The following is a 20,771-nucleotide window of genomic DNA, read 5'->3' as shown; positions in this document are numbered from 1 at the left end:
CCTGCACAGCAGTCAGCCAAGGGAAACCAGGCTCTGGTAACTATAGCAGGCAATTTACGCACGGTTTGGGGAAGAAGGGAGCTACGAGTCAGGCACAGGATTTAACACATTTTATTTATGTTTTAAAAGTGAAGGCTACCTCGCATTCAAGCGAATGCAGTGCTATCTCAACAGCACAGTGACTCACTTTTTAACTGTCATAGCCGTGTTCTCGTATGTGAATTAGTCTAGACAAAACTTCCTTGCCAACACTAATCCAGTTGGCTTTTGTTGTTGCATTTCTGCACAGATTAATTTAATGTGCCGGTCAGTATTTTGACAAGATGAACACAAAATCTTAATAAGGAATCGCACTTATCCCTCATTTCTGGTAATCCTGAAGAAACAGTTTGTAAGACATATTACTCTGTGTCCAAACTTCATACAAAATGGAAATGGGGTTTTGTTCAATCAAAATAATCTTCTATATCGATATCTGGATTCAGGAGATCTTCACCATAGGCTGAAAGATCCATTTGATTTAAAATCAAGTTTTCAAAGGTTTCTTCCAAGTCCGTTTCACCAATCAGCACAGCTCCCATCATTCGGCCATTCTGCATCACTACTTTAACATACTCTTGTCCCTTGGTACATCTCAGCATCAGTTCATGGTCTACACCCAAGCCTTGAGCATTGTATTTTCCCAAAACCACCACCTAACAGAAGGAAAAAGAAGCAGTACTCATAAGAACATTGCAGTGGCTTTTAGCATTTCTGCTGGTAACAGTTCTAAGCTTCAGGAGACTGATGTAAACTGGGAAATACTTGTCCCTAGGGAACCTCCCCCATTTCGCTGGCTTGGAAACCCACATCAGAAATAAAAATCTTCACCCTGAAAATACCATCCACAATCCCCAATAATGAACACCAGTTACCGTGCTGAACTGTGTCAAACTTATCCATGAACAGAAACTTAATGAAACGGAATATGTATGAAGATGCAAAGTAGATCGGTTGTCACTCCCCAATTACAATTTGTAATATAACTGTAAAGATCTTTGCGCTTCTCAGTTTCAGGATTCAAAGTTACCGTGAATAGAGAAAAATCTAAACTAAGATTAATTATTATATAGAGAAAAACTGAACTACCTGCTCAGAGTTAGCAAGTGAATATAAACAAGCAGTATGGGTTCCTCAGTGGTTTAAAGAATATTAAGACTGTATTTGCTTTACCTTGTAATTGAAAAATTTTGTAACATGAGCAAATAGTTCAAAGCTGAAATCCATATCAACAGATTCCCCTAAAACATCTGCTGCCATGCATTTTGCTGCATACCATCCCATCTGCCTAGCTTGAGTCCACAGTCTCATCTGAAAAAAATATTACAAGGATTTAAAAACACAAATACATGTCACTGTGCAATGACCGGCACTCACTGTTCTCATCAATGCATACTATGTATTTTCATTATACAAGAAAGGCTGAACAGCTTGGCTTTCAGCCACGCAGATAAAATTATCTGTCATCAACACACCCAGGACTATCTACTCGAATTCACTGGTTTCTGCTTCAATTGAACTTTCTTTTCTCCCATCTGTGTAATAGCGTGCAATTTCCTTTGTAGATTAGATGGCTGCTAAGTGCACAATCTTAAGATATGATTTACCTGATGCCACACTGGACTAGGTTCCCACGAAGCTGTGCAGATATCTCCAGCTGCATATATATCGGGCAGGGATGTGTGCATGTGCTTATCTACTTTAAGACCTCCATCTTCACCTACAGCAAACTAAAGTATTTGCACAGATCAGCAATAAGAAAAATAGTAACTGGAAGTAATTCAACTTCCCCATGTTAAGCAGTCATCTCACTTAAATTTTTTTAGGAGTAACAAATAAGTTCACTATTCTGCTTATCAAAACATCTGAAGACCTAAAAATCATATGAACAAATAGGACAGGAACCCAGCAGGATGCTCTTCTGGATGCCATGTAGCAACAGAGAAAAGGTCATTCACTGTGAACAATTTGCGGCTATTCATTCTCCCATCTAATCTGACTCAATTAGGAAAGACTGACAACCAGAGAAACACATTGTTCAAACCTCAGTCTCAAGACCCCCATCTTCAAGGGAAGAAAACAGATCCCCTGAAGAGTACCATAATGAAGTGTTTTTCACAACTGTCTAGATACCAAGTATTACTTCTCCATACTATAATGCAATCCTGCTCTTGCAGAGTTTTTCCTCAATCTTTTCAAACCTATAACCTTTCAAATAAGCAAATACAAACGTAGCCTACAAAAGCAGAACTTCCTAACAACCTCTGCATTCCTTTCTCACCAAGTTTAAGAACATAGCAGTATTGCATTTTACAAATAACATTCACATAGCCTTCAAAATATCTCAAACTCTGTATTAAAAAAAGCTTAAACACCATTACATACTGAAAAAAATCATTTAACATGAGACTGTCCAGACTGGCAAGGCCTCCATGGTAAGATACAAAGCATTAAGCATTATTTCTAGAACACAGCATAGGCTTGTGAAACATTATTACTGATACCTAGGCAGGGACGTAACACAGCTTGCCAAATTCCAATGACACTACATGTGTTACAGGGACACCTAGTCTCATTTTGTATTTTTGCCAAGGCCAAAAAATACCACTGCAAATACCTAAATACCTAATCAAACTTTCTAATGGAGGCCTTGGGTATTTCATGGCTAAACATCCAATGTGTGCTTCCATAATTTTCTTCTGCTTTATTCAGAGGATCGTGTTCTACTTCCTAATTAGGAGGGTACCACAAAACACCAAATACCCTAATGTACTGATTTTGCCTGGGGTAGAGTTAACCGTCTTCACAGGAGCTACTATGAGGCTATGTTTTGGATTAGTGCTGAAAACAGTGTTGATAACGCATGGCTGGTTTAGTCGTTGTTCAGCAGTGCTCACACAGACTCAGGAACTTTCCTGTTTCTCATGCTGCCCTGCCAGCAAGAGGCTGCTGTGCACAAGAAGCTGGGAGAGGACCCAGCTTGGGCAGCTGACCCCCACTGACTAAAGGGATACCCCAAGGCATACAATGTTGTGCCCAGCAAAAAAAGCTTGGGGGAAGGAGGAGGAAAGGGAGACGTTCATATTACACCGCTTGCCTTCCCAAGTAACTGTCATGCCTGTAAGCCCTGCTTTTCTGGAAATGGCTGAACATCTCCCTGCCGATGGGAAACAGCGAATGAATTCCTTATTTTGCTTTGCTTGTGTGCACAGCTTTTGCTTTGCCTAAATTTGCCTAAATTATCTCAAATCATGAGTTTTGCCACTTTAAACTCTTCCAACCCTCCTCCCCCATTCTACTGTAAGCGTAAGCAAGCTGCTGCATGGGGCTGAGCTGCCAGGCAGTGTTAAACAAGACACCTAACACTGAGACAAAACCATCTCAAGGCCTAAAAATCCACATGGCAGCTATGAACTCTAATCATCATCCACGTTTGGATGCAGATCCAAAGTGTGACTTCCCTCAGTGAATATGAGCACCTTCACAGCTCAGTTTCCCAGATCAAGAATACTGGAAATGACTGCTGCCTTCCCAGGAGAAAACTTTAACATTTGTAAAATAAGATTTTTGCCGCGTGAACTAATCATACAAATGTTTTTCTCTCTTTGTATAGGCTTAATCTTTACAGTGTAAATTGTATATATATACTGTACATATGAGTAGCAACATAATAAGCCAAGTCAAATTATTTTTTATTATGTTGGATATTATATACCAACACAATATATACCCGCCGTATTTTGAAACACTGTACAACATTCAAAACCTTTAGCAATCAATACTTCCTGTCAGAATACAAGCATAAACCAGCTGAAAAAGCTTATTTCACCTTAAAAAACAACTTAAACTTCAAAAGAAATCAGTATACTTACATTATTGCCATCAAGAAATGGTTTAACATTTGGCACAACTCCAGTTGCACTGACAATGAAATTGCAACCATAAATTTTTCCATTAGTTAATTCCACATATACAGGCCATAGCACTAAAAAAGGGGAAAATTTTGCCCTGAGAAAGTAACCAACAGAAATTACCTTATTAATTATGTCTTAAGCCATGAATTAAGAAGAAAAAAATATAATCTTTTGAGATATCGAATGGATTAGGTAGGGAAAAATAAAAATCAAAAACAAACAAAAAATTATCAGAGGTGACCTATAACATTTCTTACCTTCACTCAGGACTAGAAAAAAAAAAATGAGATTTTGGAGCTTAGCTTCAAGTCCTACTATTAACATTTTCTGAACTTTTTCTAAATCAAAGCCCTCATTTGTTGGGGGAAAATACTATGTCCTGCCACTTCTTCAGACCCATGGGATGTTCTCTTAAGTACACAACTTCAAAATACTCTTTTACATACAAATTTACAGCTGCACAAGAAAGGCCTCAAAGCAAAAAGAACATCAGAGAATTGACTTCCTAGAATTTTATACTGGGAGTAACTGGCTATTAAGATATTATTTTAAATATTAATTTTCTTTGAGATGAATTTATTAATAGAATTATTCATGACAAGTAATATTTTCTTCTACTTTCTTTGAAAGATTACTTCATTTTGACACTATTTTTTTTTTCTTCTGTTTTAACACCACTGTTAATATATGTTTTTATTGGACCATCACAAGCAAGGGGTATTCTGCATAAAGGATTTAGGTGACTTTGTGGAAAAAGGGTCTGACCCATAACATTTTTTAATGTAATTGTAGCCCATAAATCAAATGCTCAACTACTATTTGTTACTCAAGCTCCATTTAATTTACAGAAATAAAGGATTTATTTTCCAAATCTGTATTTGCTCTAGAACAGCAAACAAGATCAAACATGCTCCAGCACTGCTTTTATCTTCAACACATTATTTCTCATCAGCACTGACACCTACCCTCGTCTGGTTCTATGTTCTTCTCCTCTTTAGGAAAAGTGAAAGATGTCTGTTGCAGTCGTATAAATTCTTCCTGTAAGTGTATTTTCTTCACTTCACATAGTACTTCAATATGTACTTTATGAGAAAACTAAAGAAAGATTGACAAAATTGTACACATAATGATTAGAAATAACAACATGTTTAATACCAAGTATACCTTCACGTAAATTGACGTTACTAAACTGGAAAAAAACCAGAACCATGTATCCTGTCCTAAAGCATGACGCATTAGCTTAGTTCCCACACTTTTTCCTTTTTTAGTACAGATCTAACCATAGCAAATGGCAATTCATGTGCTTTTTCAGCAGGTATCTGATGTTCCTTGAAATTTCATTACAATTTAGCTTTTCCAGGCATGCCAGAAAACATATTCAAGTTGCCCTGAGCTTACAGGAAGAGAATTCAGAACTTACCAGAAAAAAGTAAACTCATCTTTTCTATCTTTCAGGATTTCAAATCCCTTACTTTCCTATCATGAATTAAATTATGATAACAATAATAAGTGTATGTTCTACATGCTGTAGAAAGAAAAAGACAACATATCCTGTTTCATCAACCCATATTTCAACCACTTCTATTCTAAGCTCAAGACAGAACTAGGAAGGTTGCCCATTTCTCTAAACTGTTTTGTGGATTCAGGCCTCGAAAGGTTTTACTCTCCACTACACAAACATACTTCCACAGCCTTCAACAGCCAAAACACCGCCAACTAATGTGCTGAATACCCTAAGTGTCCTTTAGTTGTTATTTCTGTAGAATCTATGACTGATCACCTTTTGAAAGGTCTTTCTTTTAAATGTGTTACAGATGCAAACAGCTAACAGCTAAGAAATTAATAAAGACCTGATAAAAACCTACGAAAAGTGAGGATTTTTATTTAATTTCAAGCATGAAACTCTTCACAGTGCTCATGAGTCCACTACTCATTTTGCATTTCATTATCTACTGTGACAGGGGACTGATGTTCCCTGCACCTCTGTACAAATCCTACTGTCTTATTTTTCACATAAGAAAATGTACATATGGCAGCTGAAATCAGGACAATAGAGGCACCACTGCTTCTGGTTAAAGCTAGGATTGACATCAGTCCTACAGAAATACGCAAACCCACATTTACATTTCAATTTGAAGAGCAAACTGCTAAACTCATGCCAGTGGATCCGATTAGCCGCCTTTCTCCTGAGGCAGAAAATTCCTTTGTGTTAACATATTTTCCTGTTCAGTTCTGACGGAACAGGAGGATCTGCTCAAGCACGTTTGATTTCTATTTTTCTGATAATCCTGAATGTGGTATTTCACATTCTGTCACCCTTACTCACTTAAAGCAATATTTCAGCAAATGTGTAAGCAGGATTTTGACCATACCTCTTTCGTCCCTTTAAGAGCTAAGCCCTCATGCCAATCAGGGCCTAAGGCACTGCCCAGTTTGTCAGCTGCTGCTATAGGTCTTTCTTTTTCCTCATTTCCTGAAGGAAAGAGATGAAGATCATCAGATTTAGCATGCATACTACATTGCCCGCAGAATTCAGAACGAGGGTCCTCAATTAAGAGAAATACGATCTGGTTGCCAAAAGGGAAGACAAAATGTAACGCCCCCAAACCCATTAACCTGCAGACAAGTCAGACTCCAAGCCACCATTCAGTTTTATGCCTTTCATTACTTCACTCATCTCAGCAACAACCATGCCACTGTGAGGCGTCTGCATGGACCCTTGAGAGCCAGACAGACCCCAACAGCACCAGGCTTCTGGAGATGCGCTATAGACTTGGTTGCTTAGCACCAGTGCTAACATTTGAACTGATGTCCATCTGCCAGCAAATGTGCACTGTCCCCTCCCCACTGCACGGAAGTGCGAATTCTAACATAACACGATACATGTGAAGAACACTGGGTGGTGCCATTTAGTGATGTTTAGGCTGACAATCTCACAATTTATTCTTCCGACCTGAAGTCTAAAACCATGCTCTTCTTTTTGTTAGTATTTTGGTCAAATACATGTTTCTGTCACATCTGTTCATGCAGTTCTGATTAACTGTTCTTAATTAACACTACAGTTTCACTGCACCTGTAATCATGGTCTGTGATGTTTTATCTGGTCCTCCAGTAGCTTATTATGGGACAGGTCTTTACATAATGCTGACATAATTCAGAAAAAACATTAAAACATTACAGAAAATAAAAAAAAGTTCTTCAGCAGATGGAATACTTGGCACAGATATAAAGATAAGCACATTTTTGCAGTTTACAGGTAACTATTACATGCTGTTGTGTGTCTACATAAATTCTGGAGGGGATTTTATATTGCTTTTTTGAAGAAGGAAATGCCATTGATAATAAGACTAAACCTTATTTACAGCCTGCTAAATTAATTAAATGCTGCTGCTGCCGTGTTAGGAGACCAAAGCACCATACCTTCCATTGTGTACTTTGTTCTTTTACATTCAATTGGAGTCTCTCGTTTTTCAGCAGTTAGCTTTGGAATGAGAAATTCAGCTGCTCCTGCATCAAAAAAAGTGTTCCCAATGGCTTTGTCTTTGATAGCCCAGATCACTTCACAGCCTTCAATTTCATACCTGTGGACATTTAAACAATGAATAAAGTGGCAGACAGATTCTGAAAAGAATCTGACTTAGCAACACAAGTGTGCCTGGTTTCATTCCAGAAGCTTGAAATAAGGGACCTAAGACTTTTAAACCTATCAAATCCACTGCAATGCCAGACTGTCCACTGCTAGGAACAGGCATTTATATCTTGTTTGTACTACCTGGAACATGAACTGCTGGAGACATGCAGAGGACAGTCTATTGAAAGTGAAAAAGTGACTCCCTACAACACCACACAAGACCATATAATTGTCTAATACAGGTGGTTCTGTAACCTAGCAGACTGCAGGACCACACGGTTCGGTATCCTATCTGTGACAAAGGTCACGTCAAACATTTCAGAAGTTCTATTGACTTAAATTAAGCTGGGTGCAAGATAAGCCACCTCTTTATTCCTGTTACATCTTCTGTCTCCAGAAGTCAGACAAGTTTTCTAACTGAAACACTGCCCTTACCATTGTTAACAGAAATCTCAGTTGGTGCCAAACCAGAAAAACACTGTATATTCTTGATAGCTGTGTCAAAGCTTCTCCTGAAGCCTGCTGAATTTTACATGACAGTAAGCACCACTACACTGTGAAAAAGTTATTTTGATCAAATGCTTCAAGAACCACAATTTTGTAAGTCAACCTTCTCCCAAACTCTTGCACAATACATTTAACATTTTATTGTTATTTTATTTGCATATGCATCTTCAAGATTTAGTCATTTACTTACACTAATTCAAGTGCAATCCCACCATTTCCCACCACTACTATTCTCTCAGCTTGAGCCAAATTCTTCTGAAAAGCCTGCATTAAGAAAGGAAAATTGTCAATTACAACTTAGATTATATGTTCCTTCACGCTGATCAATTATATCCTCTCCAATATTTTCTTGCTTTCTTAGTCATCTTATTTGAATTTTCTCAGACTAATGATATGCATTTACTTATGCTAAGACCTGTTACAGAAGCTAATGAAACCTGTAAAGTTCTACCACATTAAGGGATGAAGTTACTGTTACCGTCTTACAAGTCTCAAATTGAGACAGGAGAGATAAAATAATAACATGTAAACCAATTCAACAGAGCCTTTAATAGAATCTAGGAGACTGTTCTGTGTCCTACAGACTATTAACACTGGGATATCACAACTTGCATAACTTTCACAGTAATCTGTATAACATTAAAAAGGCAAAGATACAGAAACTTGGTAATTTAAAAACTCCTTATCAGGAAACGGTAATCTAAGAAATAATTTGTAGCAAGTCTGAGAACCAATTTTATTTGTGCAAAAGCTTTCAGAAACAAACAAGTCTCCAAATCACACCTTAGGGGTGACAGAACATCCTACTTTTCGCTGGGATAGAGTTCTTTTGCTTCCTAGTAGCTAGTGGCTGTGTTTTGGATTTAGGATGAGAGTAATGTTGATAACATACTGACATTTTAGTTGTTCTAAGCAGTGTTTACATTAAGTCAAGGACTTTTCAGTTTCTCACCCCACCCTACCAGCAAGAAAGCTGGTGGGGCACACAAGAAGCTGGGGGAAGTCACAGCTGGGACAGCTGACCCAAACTGGCCAAAGGGACATTCCAATACTATCAGCTATGGGGAAAGCTGGCCAGCAGCTTCTGCTTGGGAACTGGCTGGGCATCGGTCAGCAAGTGGTAACTGCATTGTGCATCGCTTGTTCTGTATACTCTACTTCTTTTATGAAAAGGAATAAGGCCTAAAAACCTAAAGACCCCTGAGAAGAGACTCAGCTCTGTAAATGCCCCATTCTGTCTTGCAAAATTGCTCAACTCTCTTGTACCAAGGAAACAGAGCATGGTGTGCTGAATCACCCTGTTCTTGCTCATTGTACCCAAGCCTAAGCCATTGATAGAGACTGCCATACCAGGTACTAGAAATCATACATCTGATAAAGTTAGACATATCAATAGAAGAAAATGGTAGCAAGCCAAGATTTTTTGTACAAGAGTCTGGCAGAGCCACTTATGAAAGAAGGTCGAAAAGTTCAGCCCTGAGGAAAACCACCTGAGCAGGGCCGAAAGGCCTGAACGACCCTCCCAAAACTGATGCCAAGAGAAGACTCCACCTGAACTCTGCCCAGGCTCCACCTATCACTAACATGCAATGAGATTTTGTAATCGCATGAATAATGTATGTAGAGACATTGCAATCACGTATGTCAAATGTATAAATTAGCCTGTTTTGCACGTGTGCTTCAGAGTGAACTACCTCCTCCCCCACGCAGGTAATAAATACCTTGCTACTAAAAGTACAAAAAGTCTCCTAGCAGTTTTCTTCATTCTGAGTTTTTTTCGGCTTAATTTGTCATGATTATTATCTCTTCCTTTCCTGTCCTAATAAACTGTCTTTATCACAACCCACAAATTTTTGGTTTTTTTCCCCACTAGTTCTCTCCACCATCCCACAGCAGGGATGGACAAGCATCTGTGTGGTATTTATGTGCCTGCTGGGTTAAACTATGACAGAGAAATAAAATAAATTTAAACACAGGCCAGACAGTATTTTTTAGATCATAGTACAACCACTTCAAGTGTTTTCTTTCAAACAAATCAAGAATCATGACTATTAGACCAATTTTTGCAACTACACAAAAATCTGTTCTTATGTGCTTCCAGTTTACCTGACTAACTGTGTCAAGAGAGCCTGAACTGTAAAAGATCAGGAAAACTGCAGTCCTTTAATCCCTTCAGAGAAAGACACTGAAGTTGTATCAGAGGGGACTAGCGGACACAACCAATCATCATTAAAATAAAAAGCAAACAAAACCTTAGAAACAAGCATTTTCAGCCTCATTCAACATCAGTTTTGACAAATGATAGTCCAGTCTACTGTTTCCCCACAGTGCCCAACAGTGGACGCACAGGGAAGACCATCAGAAGACAACAAGCACATGACGATAGTATCCTGGAACATGTATTTTTTCTTCCCTCTTTATTTCTCTTGTGGTTTTTTTTAACTCAGGTAAACGTTTAATATCCAAAACAAACAACAATTTCATAGTTTCACTTCACTTTGCTTGAAAAAGTAACATCTTTTTTATTCTCAGCATCAAACTTAATTTGATGAACTCCAGTTTTTATGCTATGAAGAAGCAGTGTTCACTTTTGTTAAAGAAAATGTAGTTTGAATTAAGAAATCTGAAGTGCTGAAGCTGATAACTGGCATAACCAGGCCTCGGCCTTTGTATAGCCCTACTCCAAGGCTGTTTTAAAACGTAGTCAAGTTAATCAGCAGGAGAATAGAAAACAATAGATGAGAAATTTGTGTACACAGGTGCTTTCTGAAACACAGATGTCTTTAGAAAAATTAATATAGATGGGTAGGAATTGCTTGTTCAAAGATTTAAGTGTGCTTGCAGGATTGTGTGAGTTAAAGCAGGTGGAAAAAAGATCATGATCTGAGGAGGACCCTGAAACCAAGTCAGAGACTGGAACCAAATAGATGAATCAACTGGGACAGGACTGGGTGATGGATTCCAGACCTGGTAAGACCAAAGGAAACTCCTAGAACTTCTGACTTTGACTAGTGATCCGATTAGTGTATATAAGCCATGCTGCACCCCTTTGTTCTCTGCCCATCACTGAGGTGGTGGCCCAACTCCGAGTTGCGATTAAAGCAAGCCTAACCGTACCCACATCTGTGTGAAATTCTCCTTCTAACAACTTTCACCCTGTCTCCTCTAATTCTAAAGACCTATAGCAGTGAAACCTCTTTCTACTTCCAAGCTGAAGTTTTAGTCCAAGTCATTTTTCATTTGAAAACTTTTTCACAACTTCGACTACAACTCTTTTCTGTACAATGGGGACAAACTACAGTAGAATTAAAAAAAAAAAAATGCCCTACAGTAGCTTTTCACTGTAAGAAGCAGCCCTTCATACAGTGTAGCAGATACACCTTCTCAGGGAAGTTTCTACTGATGCCTACTTCCTGCTTGTATTTTCAGATTGGCTTCCACATGGAGGGTAGAACACCGTTTATTCTAGATTATCATGTCAGAAATACTGTCTATGAGCTATTTATAAACTTAACAAATTTAGTGACTAATTAATGGTATTTTAAGGCTATTTCTCTGCTACTGAAAGTGTTTGTATTTAAGGATATACAATAACAAACATCATCTGTTTCTCCATTTCACTCCATAATCATTTTTAGTATTTTGCATCAGAAGCAGGAATATATTATACACTTTTAAGTCCAAAACAAATTTACCTGTGCGCTGTCAGTGTCCCGGATTCCTAATACATATGGGTTTCCTTCAAAAATTAGTTTTGGTTTTGCTCCAGCACACAGGCAAAGTTTTTCATACATATATTCCTTCCCATCTTCAGTGACAATCCTCTGTTAAAAATGAAGAGAAAAAGCAACTGCAGACCTCTAAGAGAGCATCAGCATTTTTTTCCTTAGCATCACAGTATTTTGCAGGTATTAAAAGCTGTAACTCGCTTCTTAAAGAGCAAGCCTTCCTACTCTCATTGACTCTGTGTCGTTTATTTGCATTACACTCACCACAAACTTACAGGCATATGACATTATATGACAGACAGCGCACTCAAAGAAAGATGACATACAAGGATTACCACTTGGTGTCACTGTATTTACTAGCTGTACTAGAATAGGTTTTCTATGTGACAAATACCCCACCCCATTAACATTATGCACTAGTGTATGTTAGCAATTAAGAATCTCATTCAAAACATTTCAACAACGGTAAACCTGTACATAACTTAACCTGGCACAGGCTAGAATACAGTTTAGAAAACCGGCAAATTCTGTTCTTTGCTAAAGAAAAAGGGTAGGCACTAAACAAGCTACATCATTCTGCAACAAGCAGTACTTAAAATTTAACATTTTATGACCTTATTTGTTTTCCAAACTAGAAGCTAAATAGTTTACACTAGTTTTGCACAAAGAGAGTTTTTAAAGGTTATGGGCAAAAGATTCTCCAAATCTATACACATGAAATCTTTGTGTCCACAGACACATACCTAAACTAAAACACCATTATAGAAGTGATACAAGAATATCATTAAATTCAAAATATTAGCAGAATCTAACTGGAATCATATCTCTAACTTAAAATAAGCAAAACCAGTTTTGGATCTTAATGTGAATTTCTGGTAACGTTGAAGTGAAAAATAATGTTGAGCTGACACAGGCACTAACACAGATCTTTACATGCCGTACATTGCTCATACTTGCAATGTATTTCCTGCTAAAAATAAAGAAGAAAAGATGGAAATGTTGTTTAAGAACTCTTCCCCACCCCCCCACCCCCCCCCCACCCCATATCACAAAGTCCTTAAGATTTTGGTCTCTGTAGCAACAAGCAGTAATTCAAGAATCAGAGATCTCTCCAATCAAGGGTTACAGCAATTTTCAGACACCTATACTGACATACAGTATTGGTTTCATCAACCGGTTTCCCTGCTGTTCCAATCAGGTATTCACCAAAGTATGTCTAAGGTGTCAAAGAATTAAATCTAAAAGATACAGTCTCTTAATCAACAAGCAATTTTTGATCTACAATTTTGTCCCTTATATGTATTTCTACTTGAACAACAGTGTAAGTCGTAAGTGAAATTAAAAGTTAGGAAGTATTTTCTTGTGATTTTGGTAACTTAACACTTTAATAACCAGAATGTTCTTGAACGGAATTTCACACCCAGAACGTTGAACTGCTTAAGATATTTCTTAAATAAGTAAATTGAAAAAACATATAAAAGACAAAACACCAGCTTACATGTTCATCACTTTTCAACTGTTTTACTCCAGACTGTATAACTTTGATATTGTGATAACGTTTTTCTAATAGAGAACTTGGTTGCTCTTCCACATCAAATTCTTCAAGTGTTTTGGAGACCTGTAGGAAGAAGAGAGGTATTTAAAAATATGAATCATTTATCCATCCCTTTTTCTAAAGCTTGTAACAAAATGTGTTATGTTCATTTCCAGTAAAGAAGTCACAACATAAAGCCAGTATTGTCACAACACATGTTATCACGTTACTGCTAAGTTCCTTTTTCTATATAGAATCCTTTCATGCCTATTCTTTGACTCTTTACAAAGTAGCACAGAGAATTCTAATTCTGGAGAATTAGAGAAACTGGAGAACCCTGATGGCTGCTCTAACTGCTATGAAGTTTTATTCCATAAATAGAATATATTATTACAGTTTTTAACACTGCTTTTTAACTTACTTGATGCAGTGTTAAGACCCTGTTTTTCTGTTTGTTGTAACTTTGATGAAATTACTCAGTAATATTCTCCCATACAAGCATTTTCCTCTCCTTGGCATTTTAGGAAAAAGATTTTGGTCAAAATACCTTACAGTATTTTGTAATATAAATAATATTTTGTAATATAAATAACATTTTGTAATAAAATACCTTACTTTTTTCTGGAATAAATGTTTTTATTCTATTTAAAAAAACCCCAAACCCACAACACAAAACCTCACCACTGACATTTTCTGCAAAACCCTAATGATTCAAAAACCTTTTGTTGCAGGTAGCCAGCTGGCCCTTAGGGCAGGAAAAGAGCTTACCATTGTTCAACTTGTGAACGGGACATATAAGGCAAGTGTTCAGGCAAAACAGATTCAAGATCACCTCAAAGCATTTACTCAGCATCTCATCCATAGTCACTATGTGATACTACAGAGACTCCGGGCAGGGGGTGGGCGTGCAGGGGCAGGCACAAACCAGGACTTGGAAAACATTCAAGTTATGTCGATCTGGGGGTTCTTCCAGAAGGGAGCACCTGCATGGGAACCTCCACGCTTTCTACTTTACAGAATACTCGAAAGAGTCTGGAACAAAACTAGGAACCAGAAGCCACACAACGTTTGCAATTCAGAGAGAAATTAAGATGCTCGTGTCCAAAACTTCAATGCTGCTGCCTTCAGATAGTGTTTGGCTCTTCCCTTATTCTTCAGATATTGAAACTTCTGCCAATGTGAATTACAGACTCTACACCTCTGCAACGTGTAAATGTCTTTTCCTGGATACTCATGACCCTACTGTCAGCACTCAAGCTCAGAAGATATTCTTTAGCTGGGTGTTATTCTTCCAGTCTCACATAGAGCTCTCGGTCTCTCAGCCATGTTCTGAGCGTCCCATTAGCCCTGGACAACAACCACAGCGCAAAAAGGAAGAGATGCTGACAGTCAATTACAGCCACTACATGCAAAGAACTGCTGTTCAAATCTCTCTATGCTTTATTTCGACACACACACACACAGCCGCCCCAGTTATTTGAATTAGGCATTCATATACCAGGAAGAATTACGTTAAAACCAGACTGTCAGATAAATTAGAGTGGCTTTTCTTTCTTATCACATACTCATGATGAGACATGCCTCATCTGTTAGATACCATGTTTCAGAAAGGCAGTCATGAATCTAAAGGCCAAGTGGAAGCCTAGCTCTCCATGTCTTAACTTTCCCTGACAAGGTAAAACCTAACTTTTTACCGGCTGGCAGCTTTGTGTCCTGAGTTCAGTGCAATCCAGTCTCCAACTCTTTCCATGCCCTATGGTAGAGTTTGAAGTTCCCTCAGAGTGGGGAAAAAAAGCAGTGCTTTCCAAGATCTGAGCACCTCAGCAAAACTAGCTTAGTGAACCTGCTAAGGCCAGAAATCTGAATTCATGTACAGATTTTATTTTCTTTCTCAAACCAGCAGGAGAGAGGTCATTGAATCACCAGCTGCTGGAGATAAAGCTGAAGGCAATTTCACAGAAGACTATCCCTTTTTTATTACTTGTTAGAAGTCTGTTTCTGCCTGAAACTCAAACACAGTGCTATATAGGAGAACGGCCAGCCAGACTAAGTTTCTGAAGTAATTTATTTCAAAGATACCATTACAGTGCTTAAAATGGAGCCCCCATTAATAATGCAGTGGAATAAAGCTTTAGTAACTTCAAAAATACTTCAACCATATAAGCATCCAATTTAACCTTTGCTCAAATGGCATGAATATATTCACTAATTACTAATGATTATGCATCACTAGAAAATATCTCTTCAGCCCTGCTAGCACTTACTATTACAGCCACACTAACATGAAAATAAGTTCAAAGTCATATGCATTTTCAGGATTATGTTCTAAATTATTTGTACCTACGCAAACTTCTGAAGAGGTCTTCCCATAACAAAAAGTAAGTCTCTCTTACCTGTTTGAAATTTGTTACAGCTTTTATAACTGGAGAAGCTGTCACTAAAAGAACATCTTCTGATGGGAATTCCATGGCCAGCTTGTAAAGGAACAGAAATCACGATGAGTGAATACAGTCATCAATAGATTTTGACTTTAAGACAATAAACTTATTGGTGAAAGGTAGCATGTATTATTACATTACTTTAGTCTTGTAGAACCCTACTGGATAAACACTACTTCAAGACTATGAAAGAATAACAACTAAAATGAACAGAATTTGGAGACCCGAGACTGATTCATTTACACACAAATACATCTTCAGGAACTGCAACCATGATATAAATGATTACTCTAAAGCCTATTCTCACAGTATTCTAAAGGGCAGCCTATGGAACAGCCTATGATCATGTGATTTCTGGAGATACCCAGTTACTGGACATACTTATTTTTATTGCACAGTAGTGAGTAATTGTTCACAGATTTAATTTTAACAGAGGAAATGCTAACTCCTATTGGCTATTTTAAATGTCATTTAGTAAACTGATAAATGGATTATTCTCTTCAGAGTACTACTAAGCAATAGAAGACTTTTAAAAGCCCCAAGCCAAAGTGAAAAGTTCCTATTCTAAACATGCATTGTTCTGCCACAGAAAATAAATCAGCTCTGTCAAGAACAAATCATCTGTCTCTGAGGTACAGGCAAAACGCAGGGTTCCTTGTCACCACATTCTGTAGATGAACAGAACAGTTGTATAAGCCACGAAGAAGGATGCTTCATGTCATACACAACCAGCTGCGCTATAAAGGGACTAGCATGTATTCCTGTACCTCAGACCTGTGTGATCTGAAGGTTTATGTGGTGAAGCCTTGTTGGTTTAAGGGAGATTCACGTTGGCAAATACAAATTAATTTAACAAGGCTATGTAATCCACACTTTATAGCATGAATCCCTAACGTATTTCACACGTATCACAGCTGAACACTTTGTATTGACTGAAAATAGGAAGAAAGGTTAAGTAACACACTGTGCTGCAGCAGGTGCTCCCAGCTGTATCTAATAAGCCTCAGAAAAACAACAGAACACTACAGAGATCATGCTCAGTAGCTTTATTAATGACAGATAGTGGGATTGAGCGCACCCTCAGCAAGTTCACAGATGACACCAAGCTGAGCAGTACAGTCAATTGGTTAGAGGGATGTCATCCAGAGGGATCCTGACAGGTTTGAGGAATAGGCCCACATGAACCTTGTGAAGTTCAACAAGGTCAAGTGCACAGTCCTGCAGCCAGGTTGGGGCAATCAACAGTATTAGTCCAGACTGGGGGATGAATGTATTGATAGCAGCTCTGCAGAGAAAGACTTGGAGATATTGGTTGGTTAAGAATTAGATAAGGATTGTCAACATGTGCTTACAGTCCACGAAGTCAATCGTATCTGGGCTGCCTAAGAAGAGTGGCCAGCAGGTCAATGGGCCCCACCTGGAGTAGTGCATCCAGCTTTGGGGCACCCAGCACAAGACAGACATAGACCTGTTACAGCAGGCCCAGAATACAGCTGGTCAATGGTCAGAGGGCTGGAGCACCTCTCTTATGAGGACAGGCTAAGAGATAGGTTGTTCAGCCTGAAAAAGACAAGGCTTCCAGGGAGACCGTACTGTGGTCTTTCAATACGTAAACTGGGCTTACAAGAAAGACAGAGACATTTTACCAGGCCCTGTAGCGTCAAGAGAAGGGGTAATGGTTTTAAACAGAGATTTAGATTAGGTATAAGTAAGAAATTCTTTACTATGATGATGGTGAGACACTGAAACAGGTTCCTCAGAGAAACTGTGGATGCCCCATCATTGGAATTATTCAAGGTCAGGTTGGATAGGGCTCTGAACAACCTGATCCACTGGAAGGCGTCCCTGCCCGTGACAGGGGAGCTAGAACTAGATGATCTTTAAGGTCCCCTCCAACCTAAATCATTCTGTGAGTCTATGTAATTTTAAGACAGCCATCATGTATTTTGCATCAGTTATACTCAAATGCTTACCTCTGCCCTCTTATTAAGATTTAATGGTTGTTTGAAACTTTCATTTAGTAGTATTAAGGTTATTTCATTTCTTTACTTTTAAAAATACTAAAACTAAAAATCTGCCAGATAGAGTATTAGGTTTATCCATGCATACAGAAATGTGCAAGTCATTACAATCTAGAAAGAAATGCTGCCATATAAGCATGAAAGGCAGAAATTACGTAAGACATGAAAAATCTTGTGGCAATAAAAAAAAAATCCAACTCAAACTTTTAAGACATTTTTGTCAGAATATTTCAAAACATACTCAAAAAGTAACTATATGTGAAAATACTTGAGACAGACCTGATGCAACGATTGCTCTCAGCTGCCTGAGAAGTCTGAACTACAAGACATCACATAATGCATACCTAAAATGCAGTATGATGGACAAGTTGTTTATTGCTACTATGTTCCACAGAATTGTACTTGCTCAACACTAGAGCTGAGAAAAATTGTGTTCAATATTCCTCTTTCATTTAAAGCATGCGCTCAACTATACATGTACAACACAGAAATTCTTCTAGAACACAGTGCCACTTTTAATGGATTTAGTGAATTAAAACATATACTAAAAGACCACTAATACTCACTGCTGTGCTTCCTGCAGTACTAAGAGATGAGCCAAAAAGAGGCAAGTCTCTGCCATCATGTAACAATCTGATTGGGTTTTCCAAGGAACAGAAAAAAAAGGTGAGGGAAAGAGCCCAGGGGGGTAAGTGGTACTCTCTATGAACTGACAAAAAAACCAAAGCTTTAACTCTTTGGCACAAACACAGCAGAAAAAAAAAATAATCAAGAAAACAATAAATGCTAGTCCCTTTTACAGCAATCTTAAAGATTACAGACATCCACTATAAATTGGAAATAACTGTATTGTGAAACAGGATCATAGCAACTAGATACAATTCTAAATTACTTCCAGGAAAACAAAGTCTTTGGGAATATGAAATGTATGACCCAAACTTATTCTTGCAAGCACATAGGGATGACACAAGAGCCTTAATTATGTGAATAGTTTAATCAACTTTTAAGGGATTACTCCTATTAATATAGTATTTAAGGGTCTGTAGTACCAGTGCCCACATATTGCATTAACCATGAATAAAAGGAAAAAAAAACCAAACTAGTAGAAACAAACTAATTCCATGAAGATGGAGAACAGTATCAGTATTTTTTTTTAAATTAGCCTGCATGTAGTTTATACAATGTCAGAAATTAAATAGTATCACTTCATCACCACAGAACAGATATATCTGAAACACAGTCTTTATACTGCTTTTTAGTTTTAGTATATAAAATATTCACTGAACTAATACCCACATCATTTCATTCCACACTATAGGTACAAAGTTACCTCCAGTTACTGTTACTTTAAAAGCACTAAAAACCTTTAAAAAAAGAAACAAATAAATTTATTTTTAGAGCTTGAGCTCATGGAAAGCTGGAGACTGGACAATGTCCACAGGTGTACAGCCCTGAACATGGACACAGGAAAAACAGAGCAGTGCTTTTATAAAAAGCAGGACATCGCAGCAGCCTTCACTTGAGCGGCAGTACAAACTTTATGGCTACGAGGAATGATGCACGCAGGACTCCTTCAACTTCCTGGCCTCTTGGCCAGCACACGGAATGGCAGCTTTCCCAAGTTACAAAGTTTTACTCCCCTTTTTATGAAGCAGTCGTAAACTCGTACCAGGTTATTTGCAGGACTATTTTAACCTCTTCAAAAATATTTCTAGACCGACAAATACTTTTATATTACAACACTGCTTCCCTGGGGCTGGTTTTGTTTCATTTTGTTGGTTTGGTTTTTTTTTCAAAAGAGGGACAAATGATTTGTAAACAAGGGGGGCGCGTAATTATGTAATTAATGTATAGATAAAGATATCTATGAAATGACTAATAAATCTAATGAACTGTTTTACGTAATTTCGTAAGTCGATCCTATAAAACACGTACGCCTCCAAGCGAACCGCGCCGCCCGAGCGCCCCCCCCCCGGCCCGGTGGTCTCCCGCCGCCCACGGCCGGCCGCGGTTAAGGCGCACACGGAGCTGCACAGGGCCCGCCCGGGCCCGCCCGCCCCCGGCACCCTAAAGGGCCGGTGACGCCACGGGGCTGGGGAGCCTCCTCCAGGGGCCCGAGGGCCGAGACCCGGCCTTACCGGCCCAGCTCCCGCCGGGGCTGCGGGGGAGGGCCGAGGCTGGCGTGCGGGGTCAATATGACACCCCGCTCGGCCCCAGGCCCCCGCGCCCGGTGTTCTCTGCCGGCTGGGGGGGGTGGGGGGGGGGTGGGGTGTGCCGCGCGGGCCGCGCATGCGCAAGGCGGGCAGAGGAGGGCCCTTACCTTCTCCGCACAGGTAACCCCTGCGATTCCTCCGCCCACCACCACGAACCGACTCCGCGCAGCGCCGGCGGAGGCCGCCATTTCCCTGCCTGCTCCCCTGCGCGCCGCCGCCGAAGGAAAAAAATAATCGCCGGTTACCCACGGGAGCGGCTCCTCAGCGCCGCCTCCCCGCCAGGCCGTGGAGGGCGGCGGCGACAGCGGCCCAGCTACGGCGGGCGGTGGCGCCTAAACTTCCTCTGCTGGCGGCGCGCCCTCCCGCGGGGGCGGGGCGGGGGCGGGGCGGGGCGGCGGAGCCACCCCTCCCTCAGCTCGCCCGCCCGTCACACCTTTTTCCCGCTGATTTTTATTTAATTTGGAAGTTACATTCTTCCTTGGTGGAGCGAGGACTTCGCGGGCCTGAACGCTGGAGGATTCTGATGGACTTTGCCAAGGGACCAGAGAGAGCAGATAGCAAATAGCTATGATAAAAAACAAAGAAAAAAAATTAGGTTCAGGTCTTTCTTCATCCCTTAACGGGATATCAGGAAAAAGAAACACGGGAATGCGAGACACTGCATTCTCCCCAGCCGCCCCCGATGCTGGATACAACAGAAGCAGCACGGCGGCAGCGTGTGGCGGTGCACACGGGGCGGGTGTTCC

General features: G+C 39.5%; 1 protein-coding gene across 1 annotated transcript; it reads right to left on the bottom strand.

Annotated features, from left to right (window-relative positions):
* Window positions 1-95: 95 nt before the first annotated feature.
* On the bottom strand, window positions 96-20,380 carry PYROXD1 (pyridine nucleotide-disulphide oxidoreductase domain 1). Its single transcript, XM_056340106.1, has 12 exons — window positions 20,133-20,380; window positions 15,747-15,827; window positions 13,318-13,437; window positions 11,787-11,915; window positions 8,282-8,355; window positions 7,374-7,534; window positions 6,326-6,426; window positions 4,919-5,048; window positions 3,912-4,024; window positions 1,647-1,769; window positions 1,213-1,350; window positions 96-695 (listed from the first exon to the last, which is right to left on the bottom strand). The coding sequence occupies exons 1-12, from the start codon at window positions 20,211-20,213 to the stop codon at window positions 447-449; spliced, it is 1,500 nt and encodes a 499-aa protein (XP_056196081.1). The 5' UTR covers window positions 20,214-20,380; the 3' UTR covers window positions 96-446.
* Window positions 20,381-20,771: the final 391 nt, after the last annotated feature.

This window comes from Falco biarmicus, chromosome 5 (genome assembly GCF_023638135.1).
Source record: "Falco biarmicus isolate bFalBia1 chromosome 5, bFalBia1.pri, whole genome shotgun sequence".
Lineage (NCBI taxonomy): Eukaryota > Metazoa > Chordata > Aves > Falconiformes > Falconidae > Falco > Falco biarmicus.
Note: the sequence above shows the minus strand (reverse complement) of the source record. Positions and strands in the feature narration are given on the sequence as shown.

What these genes read in the sequence shown, in the direction of transcription:
- PYROXD1 (XM_056340106.1), bottom strand. Translation starts at nt 20,213, where the DNA reads ATGGCGGCCTCCGCCGGCGCTGCGCGGAGTCGGTTCGTGGTGGTGGGC. An exon ending in AGTTGAAAAGTGATGAACAT is followed by an intron (nt 11,916 to 13,317) that starts GTAAGCTGGTGT and finishes CATTTTTAACAG; the next exon opens with AGGATTGTCACTGAAGATGG. An exon ending in CTCTTAAAGGGACGAAAGAG is followed by an intron (nt 5,049 to 6,325) that starts GTATGGTCAAAA and finishes ATCTTTCTTTAG; the next exon opens with TTTTCTCATAAAGTACATAT.